At 36.5% G+C, this 20231-nt stretch overlaps 1 protein-coding gene across 1 annotated transcript in view; it reads right to left on the reverse strand.

The window, feature by feature from the left end:
* LOC121321095 (interleukin-1 receptor accessory protein-like 1) overlaps positions 1-20231 on the reverse strand; it is a 203406-nt gene that overhangs the window by 10594 nt on the left and 172581 nt on the right. Inside the window, exons 6-8 of the mRNA XM_041260002.1 lie at positions 19712-19844; positions 11541-11686; positions 5459-5602 (exon numbers count right to left, since the gene is read on the reverse strand). Of these exons, the coding sequence (XP_041115936.1) occupies positions 5459-5602; positions 11541-11686; positions 19712-19844 (423 nt within the window). The remainder of the gene's footprint in view (positions 1-5458; positions 5603-11540; positions 11687-19711; positions 19845-20231) is intronic.

Genomic DNA, 20231 nt, shown 5'->3' on the forward strand with positions numbered 1-20231 from the left:
ACAATGTATAGCACCTTTTTCATTTGAAAATGGAGATTTCAAAGCCAGACCAGTTCGTTAGTGTGGTATAATTAAATACAGACATTCTGCCCTTAATATTTTGTTTTCAAATTGATGGAAACATTTTATTTTCTCAGCAAGTTTTGTACCAGAAATTTAACTACAGCAATTTAACATTAAGACTTGTTTTAAAACACCAGAAGTTTTTTTGTTTTTTTTTTTGTTAAAAAATTTCTTGATCACTGTGTATTTCTTTAAATAGCCATTTAAAAACGGATTACAAAAAAAAAATTAAAAATTACATTATATGGTGGTATGACGATAACCGTGATATATTTTTTGATGGTTACTACACCGTCAAAATTTTATACAATCACATACCTAATATGTAGCCCAAACAGTAATTTATATTCTTGGTCCACAGTTTGTTTTTAGTGAAACAATTTGCTGAAATTGCATTTTGCATGTATTGAACTCCTTAAAAAGCAATTATATAACTAGAATTGAACAGGACCCTTTCAATATTCTATTGGACTTAAACAAAGGGAAAAGAAGCTCAGGTCTGGAGAACTGCAGAGTAGGGGTACTTCACTGCTGTGTTTGACAGACATTTGCAATATCATGATCTAGGTGCTGAGGATGTTTCTCTTTGGAAAAGTTCCCAGACCTCGTGGAGACAGCAGTGCAGCCATTATCCAAAGTTGCTGATTCTTCAGAGTTTGCTCAGCAGACCTTGACATGTTCTGTGTGAAATCTCTTTGACATGCTGTTTGTATATCACATAAAAATGTAAATTTGCACTAATGCTCTTTTCCTCTCGCTAGATTGGGAATGTCATGTAGGGAGTGAGGATGATCTCTGCGTAACCTTGACAAAGTTTAGAACCTGGAAGATCTTCCTCCGTTCTGGGTATACTGCATATTCAATAGCTGTCCTACTTAGTGCAGTTCTTTATTGATTCACATGTGGCACTCGCTTGCAGTTGTCACCTAGTTGCCATTGGCATTGTGCTTGTCTGCTCATTATTTTTGCTGGTGTCTGAGCTATCTTTGCACAGCAGAGCTACAGTATAAGGGCGGGAGTGAGGTGCATGCTTTCTTTGCACAGCAGAGCTACAATATAAGGGTGGGAGTGAGGTGCATGCTTTCTTTGCACAGCAGAGCTACAGTATAAGGGTGGGAGTGAGGTGCATGATTTTTTTCTCCCATTGGACACAAATAACAGTACTGTATTTGCACCCCCCCACCACCGCCCCAACCCCCATTATAGACCACTACTTAAAGAAATAATGTGAGTTGTGATCTCATATTTTGGGATTCTTCCCAAAACACTTTCAGGTGCATCCATATGTTATATCAAACGAATCTGAGGTGGTGAGGAGGGGAAAATCCAGAAATGTTGTCCATTTGATGTGGAATGACCCCTCTATTTAATGGAAACAGACTGAACACGGCCAACCTTCTGATAAAGTTGAATTTACAGAAGTTTAACCAGTGGTTGAAGTCCAGGGCTTGTAACCAGAAGGTCACCAGTTGAAACCCCACCTCTGCCACTGACTGACTCACTCTGTGACCCTGAGCAAGTCACTTAACCTCCTTGAGATGACATGTTAAATCAATGTCTTCTTGTAAGTGACTCTGCATATAATGCACAGTTCACAGCCTACCTCTGTAAAGCGCTTTGTGATGGTGGTCCACTATGAAAGGCACTATATAAAAATAAAGATTATTATTATTATTATTATTATTATTATATTATTATTTTATTATTATTATTATTATTATTATTAAGAACTGCTAAGTGGTAAAGGGCGTAGCCATTGCTCCACATACTGAACTTCACCAAGTTTACTATTATATTTTATACAATTGACACTTGGGGGTGGGGCAGGGACTGTAGCTATAGAATTCAAATAACAAATGCAATGATTGGAAGTGGAATTAAAATGCTACTACAGTGCATGGAAGGAGGGATTTTTTTAATTAGTTTTTTAAGGCTTGTAAGTGGTCTCTTCCAAACAAAAAGACACAGTGGCTGTAATAGTTGGACACAGGAAAAAGTAATAGCCTAAACACAGAGAAGAGAAAATAGCTGTGCAGATCATACAGAGCAGCCAACTGGAATAATTGGTAATCGCTCTGCAGCTTATTGAAACTGATCCCCCTTAAAAAGGGCGCAAATTGAAAATCTGTTCCCATCTTACACAACATATAATACAGGTTGCACAATTAAAGGAGACCAAAGTTACTTATCCCTAAACATGAGGCGCAGATGTTGGTTTTAATATTGCTTTTTTTATCAGTCATAAAGCAAACTATTATTCTCAAACCTCATTCTCGTGCCTGCCCTTCCGCAACACAGTTTCTAATGACTTTCACAGATATGTCTAAAACATATTTTCACAAACCATTGAGTGGAGTTAGCTATTTTACAAACGTTTCAGGGCTTAGTTAAACAAAGATACTATGTGAATGGTAATTTTATTCTCGTAATATTATGCAGGTATGATCTTCAAATGCTTATTGAAGTAGGCCAAACTTGGGTTTCAATGGGACTTACATACATCTCAGGTGTCTGTCATTTCTTTAGTTTTCGTAATCTTTAATATAGTGTTTTTAAAAAATGTGAACATATTCTTCGCATACAGGGGTAGGTGCACTAAGATGGGCCAGTCGGAGCGCAAACATCCTGAAATTTTCATTTTTGTTGTGACACAAACTGAACATTTTGTTATATGTAAATGTCATCTGTATATTTTAATACTGTTTTAATACTGTTTTTATATATATATATATATATATATATATATATATATATATATATATATATATATATATATATATATATATATGTGTGTGTGTGTGTGTGTGTGTGTGTGTGTGTGTGTAATGACACTTACTCTTTTTTTTTAACAAAATTGACTAAATGATTTAGCTTTTAAATTTATTTATTTATTATTATTATTATTATTATTATTATTATTATTATTATTATTATTATTAACTTGGCTGCCTAGAGAATTAACAAATAGATCAGGGCTGCATTGCCAAGTTATGATACTTAGAGGAGGACAGTTAATTTTCATTAATACGAATTTCAAGGGACTAGCAACACATTTTGCATTATACCACTAATTCGTATTATCATGAGTAGCCTATAAGCTTGACGTTTTAATTTAAGTTTGTCAATCGTGCGGTGCTAAATTGTGCACAAATTCAAACCACCTGCACATTAAAAGAATAGGTTTGTTTCCTATTCCTTACAGATGCTCAGCATGAGCTGGAGAGGTTAGCAGCACATATGTGCAGTCTATTGCGCCCTGGTTTTAGGAAAAAATAGGTATTTTGCTGTTCGCCTCAAAAATGCACTAAGCACAACTGCCAATGCGCAAGAAAAGTCGAACTGGGAAATGCCAGCAACAATGGTGACTGTTTAAAACATGCTTTCAAAAGTTATCAATAAACGAATGCAATTGTAAGTGTTGCAAATTGCCTGCAGATTTCGTACATTTCATTGTAATATTTGAGAACCCTGATCCACCCCTTTTTTGCGACTTTATGCAGGAACATCCATAATTACATATTCATCTGAGGCTGAACCGTAAAGAGAACTGCTACCGCAAAGCATTCCCTAAAATGTCACAAATAGCATTGCGCTTAGTATATTTCACCCAAGACTTCTGACACACATGCGACAGGCGCAAAACTTTAGTAAACCTACCCCACAGTATATTGCTGAGTTCGGATATGCATTCCTACAGAGAATGTTCTATACATTCTGTAATAGCAACTTTATAGTGTAGTGCTACCTGGTTGCACATTTGGAACATTTCTCTTAAATGGAATCTGAATGAAATATTTTACTACACTATTGTGACAAGGTAGATGGATTCCCTGCACTGAAAAGGTCACGTCCCACCAGGAACATGGGAGACCTGTTCATCCAGCAGGCGCTGGCGACTTCAGGGTTAACATTCTGTACAAGTTGGCCTGCTAGGAGGCTGGTGAAGGGGAACGAGGTACAAAAGGTTCCAAGCCCAGGTAATTGGGTATGGGGCGGAGTCTAGGTGTACAAAAAGGGCAGCCTCTCCACTAGTCGGGACAGTGTTTCCGGGACCAGAGAGAGAGCATGCAGGCCAAAGAAAGAAAAGCCTTTAAAAGCCTTTTGCCATCAGACTAAGCAGTGCTGTTTCCCCTGCCTGCCGGTTGCCAAGGACTGGCCACTCCCGGGATTGTAGGATTTAATGGACCAGGACTGCCAACCAAAATTACGCTCCTCTCAGGACCTGTCAAATTGTATTTAGTGTGTTTTAAAGTGACAGTACGTCTTTTTATTTTTGCACCGTTTTTTGTCTGTGGCTATAAATAAACACGGTTGCACCTTTCCTTTGAAAATCTTACTGACTTTCTGAGACAATAAGCTTAAAAATTCAGATTGTGTACCAGCAGTTTTAGAACCAGTACTGTTCTGTATATTTCTTATATAAAGGATTTCAAAATGTTATCAGAAATATTAACATGGTTTAAAACTTGCCAGATGTATGTAGCTGTTCATGCCAAAATGCATTTTACAACAGACATTTAAGTTAACACAATGTAGGTTAACTAACTAATGGTCTGCTTAGGATTTTAATTTCAAAAGAAATTGCAAAAATTGTAATTTTGGTGAAAATAGCTTGAAAATGTAACCCTTTATTGAACTCTGTGAGCTTGCAATTGGCCAGAACTCTGGTCATCAGGAACACCTGAAACTTACTGCCCGCAGCACTTTCCTTAAACTGGTCCGCCTTAGAACAGGTCAGGATTATTTTTAGGTGACAAATATAACATCTTCAGAACTGTATTTCATAAATATGCGAGCTACAGTATTAATAGAAATGCCAATGTCCATGACTGTGTGAACTTGGGTTCAATTCATTTTGATTTACTGAAGATCAATTCTCACTTCTCGGTCTGAGGAATATCCTAATGTACAGAGTCAACAAGTCTAAATTAATGTTCTTATAATCAATAATACATGTGTCTTTTGTATTCTAATGTGTTTATAATACAATTGAGAGCAGGATTTTACTGTAAGTACTGAAAAAGAGTTGAAAGGATTGCATTGACGATTTATTTGTGAAAACACAATATGTATGGCAGCAGAAATGGAAGTCATTAGTGCAAGTGCTTGTCATCGTGAGTTATCTTGCAAGCCTGTGAAATAAACTCAAGTTTCATGTGTCAAGGTATCAAACCCCTCCGAGCAGCATTTACAGTATCGAGCCATAAAGAACCTTTTGAGTTTAATTCCAGTCAGCCTATCAGAGGCACATGTTTATTGCAAACACTTTGCATATGGGAAAAGTTTTTAAAAGAGCCTGGAAGTGTGAGCCTGAATAACAATAACAATACAAATCTGCATCATCAGAAATGTTTTAGTGTTTTCAGGAGGAACAATATAACAATTAAACCCTTACCTCCATCAGCTTCATCAGCTCCAAAATGGTTGCGATAAAACAGCATGAGCTCAATCTTATAGCACTTGTAGAGTACCACTAAACAGACAAGTAGCAGCAGGATGGCGCCAAGCCCACCAGCAAGTTCAACTGTGTACATCAGCTCTGAAATTTAAGGAGGAAAAAAGATAATGCATCCCTGACTGAAAATGAGCAACACAGCGTTCAATTTAATACATGCAAACAAGCATACTCATTCATTCTAGTGGTGCTCAGCTCGAAAATAATACAGATAATGCAGATAACCTGCAGGCTGACGGGACTTAACATGAAAGTTAACAGTTGCGACTTGGCTCAGCCTGAAACCCTTGTGTGGCTGTGAAGATTTAAAGGTCCACTAAAAGTGACAGACAGGTTTCCTGAGTTGTGCATCCAGTAAAGGCTCTCTGTGTGGAATGCAGGTTGTGCTCTATAGCCTGGAGATCGCAGCTTCGAATCCAGGCTATGTCATTGCTAACTGTGACCAGGGCTTCCCAAGTGGTGGCACACAATTGGCGAGCGCCCCCCGGTCCCAAGGGCTTAGGTCGGCAGGGCAATCCACGGTTCATGGGGCACCAGTGACCACTCTGGCTGAAAGGGTGCCTGCGGGTCTGCAGTGGAGCCATTCAGATCTGTGTTCTCCTCTGGCTCTATAGGTCTGATGGCTTTGCTGTGGATTCGCAGTGCGAAAAATGACAGATTGGCAGGAACACGTTTCGGAGGACGCGTGTTTCAGCCTCCGTTTCCTGAGTCGCCGGGGGGTTGCGGCGGTTAACTTGGATTAATAACAACACATTTGGCGATTCTAAATTGGGGAGAAAACTGGGTAAAAATCATTGGCCTGATAGTCAGTAATTACTTAAATATTTGCACAACATATTTTATTCTGAACAATATTATAAACAACGTAAATGTTCAACCAGACGAGCTTTCTGAGCCCCAGGACCTTTCAACAAATCTACTGTAGCTAAGAGCATGCAGTTTCAAAGTTGTTTTCTTCGTTCTTGATTATAACAGCATCACAGGGGCGGTTTGCATTCGCGATTGGCTACATTAAGAACATTTATACTTATAATCAGTTGTTAGCTACAGTACAGGTGAATATAGCCTTGAGGTTAATTATTTAACAGTTATAAAATGACGCGTTTGGAAATCAAGTACAATAAGTGTGAAATGAGTCCCCGGTTATAAAAAAGTCAAGATACCAAATCCTGTCCTGGAAGAGTAACACTTTTTGTTTTGAGGTGGGTTTGAGTTCTCGCAATCCCTCTCTACCATGTCTGGCCTTGTTTAGCTGTATGTCCAGCCAGACTTTACGGACTAAGTCAGGTGCTGTAGGGGAGAGACAGCAGACAATAACGTCTGTGTGTTTAAGCCCGTTTGCGATATGGGAGGGTGATGTTGCAATTTATCTTTTTGATGCCTCCTGTATGTCTCCAGGATTTAAAGAAACACACTATTTGCATGTTTGAAATTGGTGTCTATAATGATGTTTAGGGATCGTCCCACAGCGGGACAATTAAAACATTGGTTCAAGCCAGCTGGCAAGCCTAGCTGTGGAGTATTGTTCACCCACTGCACTTCTCACTGGCAAAGAAATGCCTTCACACTGAGTCTCAGTAGAAGTTTTCCAGTCAGTGTGAACCTTTTTCTGTTGAATTCTGAAGTCAGCAAATAAACTGAAATTTACTTGGGGGAAGTCTGACATTTTTTGTTGATGTGGAGAAAACAATAGGTTTAAAAATTCTAAAATTCAAAATGGTTGGGACAATGTTGGTGATGAGGCTTAGTTGCAAGGCCTTGTTTTTACTCATTGTACTTTAATAAAGCAATGGCTTAGAACACGCAGTAGCTAATCAGGATGTATACATTTCTAAACCCATGATATTAAAGTGATTTGGGCCAACATTGCATTGATTTGTTGATTTGAGTTTCTCAAACTGAATGTACCTTAGGGCATAATCTGAAGCAAATGGAACCTACCCTGGATAGGCCTGATACTGAGACTGAGGTGTACAGTAAACAGTCACAGCACAAGCCTACAAAATGAATGACTAATTATTTGCCTGATGGATTGGACATGCTAAACTAACTATGGAGGGGAGGTGGAGAGAGAGGGGTTTCATCCTCACTCCAGAAAGATCCTGCCTTGCATCTCTGTCAGTTTAAACATGAAGCAGCACGTAGTCCTGTTTATTCTCAAAGCTTTCAGCATACAAAACTCTACACAATAGATCAGATAAGACTTGTATTCTTGATGGGTTTCCGTCAGTCTCATAAGATTAAACTGAAAAGGACAATTTTTTCTTGCCTGTGTCTAAATAAAAGTACTTGTGGGAGATTAAGACAAATTATCTATAAACACTAGAAACTGCACCCCACTTATGTGCCAATATATTTGACAAAGTTCCTCGCCAGTTTGCGCTGTATCATCTTTCTAAGCAGGGCTGATTTATGTTTAGATGTGCCACATCATCACAATTTGTCAGCTTTGACATTTTGATTCAAGTGTGTTACGGCTCCACCATGCACCACAGGAGAGAATGAAGTGATGGATCGGATTCATTGTCACAAAGCTCAATGCCAGCATACAGGTAATCCAAACAAATGCAGCCAAATCTATCTGCTTGACAACGGCCATCTCCTCAGTGATGTCACTGTATCTCATTATGGCAGCCGCAGATAAGGCATCTCTGTCTTCTGTCTCTCTCAGGAATTACCATTTTTTTGCTGAAGTGAGAATAGGTAACTGCTTTGTACCGTAGAATCTTAAAGAAAACAAAGCCACTCCCGATTGTACTGTTTGAACATTTACATCCTAGGCATAAACAACTGCTGAAATTATTTGAATCTTTTAATACAAGTTACTAGTTTTTGCTTATAAGAGAAGGAAATAGTTTCTTCTAGTGACTAATACTCCTGCTCCGCTCTCAAAAATGCCATGGAACCTTTGTATCAGTAAAATAGGAACTCCAAAACCCCTATACTCTCTGTTCTGTGAGTCTTGGCTATGTGTACAGGTCCTGCATATCTAGGGACTTGTTGACACAGATGCAATATTTTAGCCACCATTATAATTTTTAAATTGTGTTTTAGTAAAGGTTTTGTTTATTGTTTGCAAGACAAACCCCGATCGGTGGTATACATAATAATACTGACAAACGAGCAAGGCCCGTCACCTTTAGCCATGCTTTAAATATTCACCATGTAATTGATTTGTTTGCATATCACATTTAAAGTTGTGTCACCATGTAACACTTTCACTCCAATCAACCCAAAATGATTTTCTTTCCATAAAAAGGTCAGACATTCATTTTTATCCCTGTAATTTTCTAACCTATAAGGCACTGTTTAACAAATACATACCAGTATAACAAACTCCCATATTCCAGATGTCCACACAAATGCATGTATGAGATTTCTATATTAATCATCCACAAACAACTACATTATTTAGCTAGAAACAGACATAACTACCAAAGAGGCCTTCCTTTTCTTATTGATTACATACCTGAAAGCACACATTTTACTTAAACTGAATTTAAATGCCTTGCTTGTTAAATTCCAACACTTTTGTGATTTAAATACATCATAAGAGTTGTTTTTTCCCTGACATTTGTGTATTCATTACATTGGATCTTCTAAAGTAGAATTCCTCCTCAACTCAAGCTTGCAAATCTCTACCTTAAAGCAATGAGCAACTGAGGCAGCACACCAGTGTACCGTAGCGTAACCACACAAGTCATACTTTCACTGTTAATGGCAGGGAAACATTCCCAAGTGTTGTACACCTGAGAGAACTCATTTGCCACTTGAACAGATGATGCAGTCAGTTGAGGTGGACTGTTCCTGCAACGACCTACAAAATCAAAAATGTTTTTGGAAGCTTAATGGTCTTTGATACCTGCCTGTCCCTAGTCTGTCCAAGCTGTAACAAGTGCAGGAGCTGGCTAACAGCAATGACCACTGGGCTGCTGACTGTATATGTGAGTAATTTACATAAAGTGGTGCCCTAGGAACTGGACAAGGATCTTTTGACTTCACCTTGTCAGTTCTAACTATGTGGAGTCGTTGCCAACAGTAATAACATACATTATAACACAAGCAATAATTACAAGAGGAATTTCAGAGGTCTCAGAACAACACAGAGGAGTTGAATCCAAGAAAAGAGCTTTGCAATCATTTTATTAACAGTTATACTTTTGGTAGCTTAATTACTTCTGTCAGAGGAAACTTGCTGATTGATGCTGCAAAAGAAGAATGGTTCCTTAATAAATTGCTTCAGTTTCGAAACCAGACCTTTTTACAAGTGCTATCACCTATGGTCAAATTTTGCTTCCTCTAATCATGATAATTTAACCACTGAGTGCTGTTTCTGGTTTGACTAATTAAAACAAAATGCTTTTCCCCTTTCAAACTGTTGTATGGGTGGAGGCAGTTTAGACTGCAATAATTTTGTGTCTAATCATAATGTAATTATCAGGTAGGCTCCAGGCTTGAATCTAGAATCTGCACCTGGCTATAATAACTCAAGCACTTGTCTCAGTGGCGCTGTGTATGTCCAATGTTTTGTAATTATGAATTATAGAATGGATTAAAAAGTAATTTACTAGGTTATTTTATACAGCAGCCTGGAAAGGCATCATATTAAATTTGAATCACATGCCACTTGTCGTCTTAACAGCGCACCGTTCATTTTGATACAATGGGCTCACACATGGAGAAGTCTATTTTCATTATCTTCTAAACTATTTCAGTGGGACAATCCAATGCAGGGAATACTGCAGTGTCATCTGTCCTTAATTCAAACCTCACTAGTTCAGAACTGACCTACAATGCATGCTGATAACAGCTGCAGAAACCAAGCTTCAATGTGGACTGAGTGTGTGGAGCATTTACAGCCGTAACTGTAGGTATCTAAAATGTGACTTTTTTTAGTACTCTTTTTATTGAACATATTTTGAAAAATCCATTAACAATCAGGAAAGAATAAACCACTGCTTAGTGTGGGTTTGATCAGTTGCAAGCCTTACATTGAAAATAACTCGTCACTTGTGTTATGAAGCAACATGACCCAGTTCTTTGCAGTCATTAATACTGCATCATAAATCCATAAAATAAACATCACATCAAAAATATAAGGTGGCCTCCATTGCTTAGCGCAGGTTGAACTGCTTTTTTAAATGTTTAAATTCCAGAGGCCAGAATAATCTCTTGTTTATTCCAAAATATGCTGCTTGGAGTAAATCTTTTCGTATACTAAATTAAATGGAAATGGGCTGCCTTCAAAGCTGTCTCAAAAGCTGAAAGTTTAAAAGCGGAATAATTTATATGCAAATGTATGCCAACCCTCAGTGTTTTTCAGAGAGCATGCCTTGCTTAAATGTAGCCACAAATCCAAACTTCTGTAATTTGGATAGAGGACTGAGAAAATGTAATATTACACAGAGTGATAAGATAATAGAAAGTAAAAACACAAACATGTTGAAAATGATAGAGACAACCAGAATGAGTATTTGCAGATGTAGCCATCAGAGGCAATTCCTTATCTGACAGAATTCTGATGTCATATTTGAAGGGTTTTCAAAAACAGAACAAAGGAGTTTGAGTGCAGTCATATATTTTATAAAAAAAAAAAAAAAGTAATGCATCGTTGCAGAATTGCTGAAAAGGAAATTCTGTTTATGTCATTAACAGGGACCTGTTGGCATGTATATATGCGCAAGCATTCATTTTGATGAATGAGTAATTTATATAAATTGATATATAATATTATATTAGACCAACCATGCCTGCAGGTACAATATATGTAAAAAAAAGACTATATAAGCTATATCAACATTTACATTATATCAATGTTTGATTGGTCTGGTAAATGTGTAGTATGACTTGTAACTGTTTCTTTTAAATTCCTCACTGACTGGGAAATTAGATGTGACCACTACTGTACCTGGCCTAACTTATTCACAACACAAACCTAAAGAAGAATCCTGCTTTGCTAATTAAGTCTGTAAACTGCATTCAATGTTTACTGTTGTTTTTTGGTAAGTAGATTGATATTTACCTCTTTTGTGTAAAAGCATACTGGCCTGCCGCCTTCCATTCCCATTTTCCACATAACATGAGTAATTCCCAAGATCCCCTTCTTCCACAGAATCAATGATGAGGGAAATGGAAACTTCTTGCTCGCCAAGGTGCTCTCTAAGAACTCTGGAAAAAAAAAGATAGTAGTTTGTTTACATTCCAAAAGATGCTTTCAGTTGCAGGGACACAGGCCCCTTTTTTGAGCTGTTTGTCACTTTGTTATTCTCGAAAACCAAGCAACACTCCTGCTATAACTGCAGCAGTAGAAGGTCATACATGTCATATTCAAGCTCTGTTACAGGTAGGAGGCCAAACATAAAGCCCCCTGAGTTTGCCGTTCTGATATCAAAGAAAATCAAATAACTAAATACTTATGTTACTGACAAATGCTAATTATCCCAATGGGTTTATTCTCAAAGTGTTCAGTTCTGTCTGTAAATTTGCTTATATTTTATGAAAGGGGAACACAAAATAAACAACCTGATTAAGATTAAAAACCTTGGTTTAACTACTCAATGGTTTGGTTCTAGTTTTATTACATTAATATTTGCACCTTTTAATTTAAGGCTGGGATAGATGTCTTGGAGAATAAGGTATCAATATCTAGGAGGTTTCCTGCATAATAGGTGCTGCAGGATGTTTAACCTGTGTATTAACATGGCTGACACCAATAGTGTGCAAGATTAAAAACAAAATGTGTGAACATAAAATATAAAATAAAGATAAAACGATTAAAAAGAGTAACCAGACAGAATCACACTTCATAATATAACAAACTTACATTGTATAACATAGCAGGAGTGTACAAATCAATTTATTGACTTTTGAATACTTCAGACAAATCTTGTTTGTGTTTAATAGAATTGGCTCGCAGTCTTTTTATAGCTGCTACCATGGAAACCAAGTAGCAGTGGAAAATTATTCTCAATAAATTAAATGAAAATTCACAGCTGGGAATTTACTGCAGAAATATGAATAGAAACACCAGTTATTCTGAGTATTTGTAACATTTGTTCTACATTTTTTGTTTTTGTACTGTTAAAAAAATGGAATACCTTGTTTAACAGAACTGTAGACACACACACTACAACATTGCCCTTTTTCTGTTCATTAATTACATTTGAAGCACTGGATTCCCTATTATAACCTTGGGTTGCTAAAGGAAACAATATTACCTGTTTGAATCGCAAAAACATTATGGCAAAGCTTAAGTAATTGAACAGGTGGCACGCTATCCTGGAGATGATATCTGTGATTGATCTTCAAGTCTGTTTCCATTTATGGCCTTGAGCAGTGAATGAGCACATAGGTAAAACTGTTACCTTTCAGAGAGCCAGGTTCACAATAGGTAACCCACAGTCCTCTTACAAGGCCAATGTTCCTTACAGTACTGATCTATTATACTAAAGCTGGTGCCAGGTGGCACCAGATCAGCCCATTGGACTTACCAAAGTGATATACCACCAAGTATTATGAAAGCCTAGACTCTGAGAGTGCTTGAATACTTTTGTTAGGACTGCTGTAAACAAGAAGCTCCAACGCAGTCCAAAGCTTAAATGAATACAAAATGCTGTTGCTTACAACTTTTAGGCCCTGGTTTAAATGTCTTGGGCTCCGTTGGCTGGTTCAAATCTAATTATGTTACACTCTTTGGCAGGAAAGCAGGATTTAACCTCAAAGTAAGTTCTGCATTGACGAAAAAGAAAAAAAAATAATGTTTTTGCTTAGTGATTGGGCATGACGTTTTTTAACCGTTCTAGCCAAGGTTAATAAGCAGAGACCAAATATTTGGCAAACTGACCCAGACCTACATTATGTCTTGCCTTAGGAAAAGGATTCTTAAATTCATCTTTGTGTGAAAAGTGAAAATCGCAGTAACTATAGCATGCAGCCTTTGTTCGGGAGATTCTGTAAAAAATCCAGCATCTATACAATAACATAGTCAGAAGAATCCAGAGCCTTCTCCAGACACCTTTTATGTTGAAGATATAGATGCCCACCATCAAATCATGGAATATCAATAACATAAGTGTTTGGAGCCTTGGAGGGTAATTGTGGTTTCCCGCAACTAAGAACACCTAATCATGTACATCAGTCATGGTGTTAAGGTAAGTCATTGCAATTAAGTCCATCTAACTAACTGGATATGTATTTCATAATTACTGTTTCTGGGACATGCTCTTACATAGCAGCGTGCTTTCCAATTACATATTCATATAATATAAAGGTGACAGAAATGATTAAGAAAATTAGAAGCATTATCAGCAAAATTCCTTAGGCTGCAATTCACTTTTCAGGCTATTCAGAAAGAAGACACTTCTGAGACAAACTGCACCTTGTACTACGTAAGCTGTAGAGGCTAATAGCCTTTTTATTAGTTATTTGTGAAATAATTGTTATTAGATACTAAAAGCTGGATCAGCAGCAGGTCTAATATATGCTAGTTTCTATGGCATTTATTTAGCAACAAGTGCAAGAGCAAAGGATAATTTTCTAAAAGGAATAAGGCAATTTTAACAGTTCAAAACAAGCAACAAATTGATTGTAACAGCAACGAACCTGCTCCTATCTGTTCTGTATCTAGTTTTATACCATATAGTTCTATTGCTTCAAGAAAATATGCATTTGCTTTTCCACTTAAATATGGTCCATGGTAATTAAAAAAAAATCACATTCATCATCTTTCATACTACCTGCCCTACTTTTTTATTACTGCTTTTAATTTTTTTTTTTTTTTTTTTTTTTTAAATTCAGTTCTGTCTAAGTTACAGTTCATATACACTTTATATTGCAGGATGTTTGTTTAAAGGTCAATTCTGTTTTGATTCAGCTACCTTTATTCTCATGAAAAAGCCAGTGCACTTTTTGAACAGATACCATTTTCTTTAGGTTCACGTTACTTTAAGAGTCATGTCTTCTGATTTCCAGGCCAGTCAACCTGGGATAAACCAGTTTTTTAAAGACCTAGCCAAGTCATGTGTGTCTTGTCTTAATTGTATTTAAACTATCACCTAATTATATATATATATATTATAGATATATATATAATATATATATATATATATATATATTATATCTATATATATATATATATATATATATATATATATATTTTAGTTGTCGACCCTCTATCTGGGAGAAAGTATTAACGTGTGTCAGCAGACAATGTTTAATGAACGGCTTTTCTGTCTTTGGTACTGTGGGATTAATGATTAAGAGCTTGGTAAAAAAAAAAAAAAGTAAAAAAAAAAACATTAGTCCTCCTGAGGCAAACTTTCTCTTTGATATCCCAATCTACATCGAATACAGCTGATTACCCAAGAACGGTTTTCAATGAGCTTCTTGACATTTACTAGGTGCAGGCTTTCAGAACCTTTTTTCCCCAATTGTCCTTACTGGTGCAGGGAAGAGGCACTACTGTCTCATTTAGATCACTAAATCACTGCATGTGTGTTTTTAAAAAAGGGTTCAGAAAGTAGTTAAACATCTAATGGCATCTGTCCCCTTCTACCAGTGACATAAATCTGAGTTTAAAAGCCATTTGGCAACCTTGTTTTTATTTAGCCCCTTCTGACCCTTGTAAAAGTTTACAACATTATGTGAGGATTGTAGTTTGTTGTAAAACAAGAGAAAGCACGATAAAACATATACAAGCTTGATAATTAAGACTAGTAAAACATGGTAAAAAATCAGTTTAGTCTCCTAAATATAGTTACATTATGGCAAACTGCTGAATTCACATCCACCCTGAGCCTGTTTCTGTAGAGAACCATTAGACATTCAGTACTTTATAAGGTAAAAGGGAATCTGCACTGATTAGTTGAATTATGAGGTAATGATCCCTTTATACTGTAGCTGATCCAATTCCAAAAGACGTTCCTAGCTTTCCTACATATTAACCAGGCTACTACATTAATCACCCAATGTGCACCTGCTTTAGCCAGATAATAGGGTTCGATGGATGATTCTAGATTTTCCAGACTGATGATTGATAGTCGTATAACTCCTGATGCACATGAGTGCTTGCCTGAATTCCTCTTGGAAGCATCCATGAGTAAGAAATAAACCTCCCACCTGTACACTTACTTTACTTAGATCAAGCTCTGCATCTGCTTAGCAACACAACTTAATTTGGAACAGTGTAGTTCACCCAGTAATTCTGCTTTTAATTAGAATGAATGCAAGACAGATTCCACAACGAGATACGACAAACAAAATATTCACACAGCCGCTTCACAATTAAAAGGTTATTCTATGCTGGATCTCTCGACACATTGGATACATTGTGTTTATTTAAAATATATATATATATATATATATATATTTTGTTTGTTAATGTTAATTGTTAACTTTTTATTTCACGTGAAGCTTTTTGATGGCTTCAAGGGCTGTAGCAGACCTCAGTAAGTAAAGACCTATGTTTCTCTTGAAGTATGCCTGTATCTGTAATTAGCTTTCTTAATGGCCAGTCATATAAAAGGATTATTTTGCATAACTTAAGAGGCTGCTCTCTGGTTTGGTCTATCTGGCTCCCGGAATGTAGTTTAAGTTGAACCAGCTTTCTGAAGTACTTAGGTTCAATGTAAATCTGAAGTGGAAAGAGATGGCTTTGCACTCTTGCTTCTCATGATCTTGTGTGAAGCCTTTGATCCTTTAAAGTGCTAGTATCAGCAATTATCTGTAGCTTTTGATTGATCTGTGGTTTTTTTTGTTGTGAGCGCCTTCAATGCCAATTGAAAAGTCAGTTTCACGTTGTCCTCCCCCATCACACACACACACACACTATTGTACTATACAGAGCGTCTCTGTGTTGTTCATTCTGTGCTGGCTTTTCAACTGGGTTTTGTTGTTGTTGTTGATTGAGAGCTGCAGCCGTATGAAAGGTCTAGCCTATGCATGGGTAAGGTTTCATTTTACATTTCAATAACCCATAAGACACATACATGCACACTGATTCACCATACTGAAATCATCATTACAAATGTTTTAGATGTATCAGAAACTGATGTTTACTTCAAGATATGAATTCCATACAAGTTCAATTGGATATCATTGATTTTAACAGTACTAGAATCTGTTGTATGTATTGCTGAACAGCCTGTTGGGTAGTAAATTAGATTCACATGCTTGATATTCTTCTATGTGCTTCTTTGTACATAGGTCTTTGTATAGACATTTTTTGTGGAAGCTTGAAGCAATGATACAACAAATTAAACAGCAGCTGTCTACATGTAGGTGATATTTGCATGTCTCATGTACGCAGCACTAATGATTACATTAGTAACCACCAGGTTCCTAGCAGGAAAACAAGAAATCTTCCTTTCTTCCTTGTGTGGAATAGACAATCTGCAGCTGTGTGCTCCGTGGGTGTCTAAGAAAATTAATCTCACAGATCTTTCGGCAGGGAAAGTCAACATGTGGAACCCACTGATTTTCTGTCAGAATGAAGGGAGTCTTAGGCATCATTGAGCTGGATAGGCCTTCACTATCCATTGGTTTCTCCAACTTAACTTAAAAGAGCAGCTATACTTGTATGATGGTGGGATACTCTAGTTATAATTTAAAGGTTTAGTCAAACATTTGAATTTGGTTTTTATTTAATTAATTAATATATTAAGGAATATACGGTACTTTAATAAGAACATCACCTCTGGAGTTTACAGTCTCAATTTAGCTTCCAGTGGACAGACCACATACTTTAATTGGTAGGGTTAGCAGTTTCTGTTTGAGGTAGTCTCATGACAGAAAGGCAGTGGGTGTTTAGGTCAGTGAGGTGTGGTGCCTTTGTCCCTCATAAATTCTAACGAGATTGCTGTAACAAGGTAAGGAGGACAAGTGACTACTTTCACAGCTGTAGCATTACTAAAAACAGGATTTTAGTATATCAGCAAATTCCAATTAAAATGTGTAACTAAGTAACAGGTATTATAACTAGGGCCCTCTAATTATTTTAACCTGTAATTTAGTCCTCTAGCCACACAATGTCAATATAGCCTCCACAGAAAGCCATGTAATGATCAATCATTAAACAATCATCCCATTACATTAACCATTTGAATGGCTTATTCCATTACTACAAAGTACATATTAGCAGATTAATAAACAGAATGGGATGGCTACTGACATTTGCTTAACCCCTACATCCCTGTGACTACGTATAACAAGATTATAAGTATAAATAAATTATTTATAGGTTTTAATTTACCAGTACACTTTAATGCAAATCATTTGTTAAAAAAAAATAATTACATTTCCTTGGTACCTGGATCTCATAGGGCACAAATATATAATTTGTCAACAGAAGGGGAGGTTTTTGTTTCATGGATTTCCTGTTTCTGGCACCGATCCTTGAACAGTATAGTTAATACAACAATTTATTGGAGTCTGGGCATTTGACAGATTTTATTTTGTTCTTTGAATATAATGAAAAAAAGGAGAACTGTTTCTTATGTTTGCATTGTAAGACAAAAAAAAAAATCCATTCTCAGTTCTTGTGCATTATATTTTTCTGTTAAATTGAATTATCATCAGTTGGTCGTTGACATTACTCTGTGAAAATGTGTCTATATGAAGAAACGCTTTCAGCATACACAAAATCGATAACAGCTGACAAATATATTTTAGCCTTTCTTGCTAAATTGGGAAATAGTTATTCTGCTTTTCTCCAAAATTTGGTCAACGAAATCCAACTACTGTTTCCTTTTGCATATAGCCAATATCCTTCCATTTTATTTACAGTAAGCATAAAACCCTGGAATAGAATCTAACGGGAGGGTTTCTTTATCCAAACTACAAATTGTTGTGGGTCAGAAACCTGTGAGCTGGTTGAATAAAACATGCTTTTACTCTGCAATGATCAGGGTTGCAGTAGTGCGTGCATTTTTCATAAACTTTGTGGAAAGCTTTAACACACTGTTTATTTATACTGGCATCAGTGCTGTGCAACTCTTCTGCCAGTGCTCAGTATGTATTTATTAATTCTGCAACGATTATACGTCTGATGAACTCCAATGTCACAGTTTTCAAACCACTGTATAAGATCCACTAGTCCCTTACCATGCACTGCAATCAGGGGGAGTTGAGACACCAGGTGCAGTCTCTCAAAGAAATGTTTTTTGATCTTGTTGGTGCATCCATGTTTTCTAAAACAGCAAGTCTCCAGGTAAGCTTTTACTTTAAACACATCAATTTCTAGAAAGGCCGTAATTGTCCCTCGTAATTAGGGGGTATTTTTTAATGTGTTGATTCCTTAATTATTATTCTTTAGATCAGTTTAGCTGGAGTGGCTACACACACATCTGGAGGTTTAGGACTGTCGTTTTAATTCTCCAGTGAATTTCACAGGTCCCTAATTATAACCAGGGCTTCTGATTTTCTGTGTTTTACTTAGACTTTTCTACTCTCCTTTAAGAATTCAATTGATAGTGATTGAGATACATGAATGGCTTAACAGGTATCAATTGAATTTTTAAAGGAGAGTAGAAAAGTCAGAGGAAGACACAGAAAATCTGAAGCCCTAATTATAACCCACTGAAAAGATTATAATATTATAAACTTCTGCGATCTTGCATGAGTTTTAATTGGTTTTAGTAATGTTTTAAAGTAATACATATCTCAAAATGTCTGAAATTCAGATGAAGTGTGTGTGTGTGTGTGTGTATGTGTGTTGAATCTGTAACGAAAAAAATGGGAAAGCATATACCTGTCTATAAACAAATCTGGAGCTATAGGTTACACTTAACAGGCTCTAAATTATCTCAGTCTGGGCTGAATCTTTGTGACATCAATATATTTGATTAAAAGCGATTTCTGCTATCCTAATGCAAAGTGAATAAAAAATGAAATATAAAACAATACCCTGACACCTGTAGCAAACAAAGTTTTCAAATAATTTACTCAAAGACTTACTTTTCATTTACCTTACAAGACTAAACCAGTCTGTCAGACAAATTCAATAGATCTTTCTTTTCTTTATTTGGAGCGCCTTTAATCAAACAATAAGACAAAAAATACTGTCACTCAGGGTACTTTTCCACTGGCAAAAAACAATAACATCTCCACAGAGGGCTGCTAAGGTTAATGCATTTTTTTTTCTTCAACAGGGAATCCAATTATGGTTTGGATTTTATTTTATTTACTTATTTATTTTACCTGATGTCGCTTTCTCGAACCCGACTTTCATCTAGATCTTCAATAAACTTCTCCCCTTTCATCCAGTAAATTAAAGGGCTTACGTCTCCACTGTAGCCAAAAAAGGCCCGACACGTCAGATTAGCAGGACTTCCTGGAAGAGAAAATGGGGGAAAAAAAAAAATAAAAATAAAAATTTTTTATTTTTTAAAAGCACTGAAAATGTTAATGTTAACCGCAGCTACAGCCCCAACCTTTCCTGTAAGCTCAGAGAATAAATCAGCCTTGCACAGCCATTGCCAAATTTAATTCCCTGAGATTCACAGGCAGTGAAATGATTTCAACATGAAGCATCTATCTTTGCTTGACGACACAATGCATCTGAGCAGCCTATTCAGAATCTATCTATGTTTCATTTGACTTTTCATTAGATACTTAAAATATAGCACACTTGTTTTAAACATCTGCTCATCCCATAGGGTGAAGTAATTCATCTGTAATGCAAATCACTGAACATGCAGATATTAGAAATGATTCTAGG

The sequence above is a fragment of the Polyodon spathula genome, chromosome 9 (assembly GCF_017654505.1).
Source record: "Polyodon spathula isolate WHYD16114869_AA chromosome 9, ASM1765450v1, whole genome shotgun sequence".
Lineage (NCBI taxonomy): Eukaryota > Metazoa > Chordata > Actinopteri > Acipenseriformes > Polyodontidae > Polyodon > Polyodon spathula.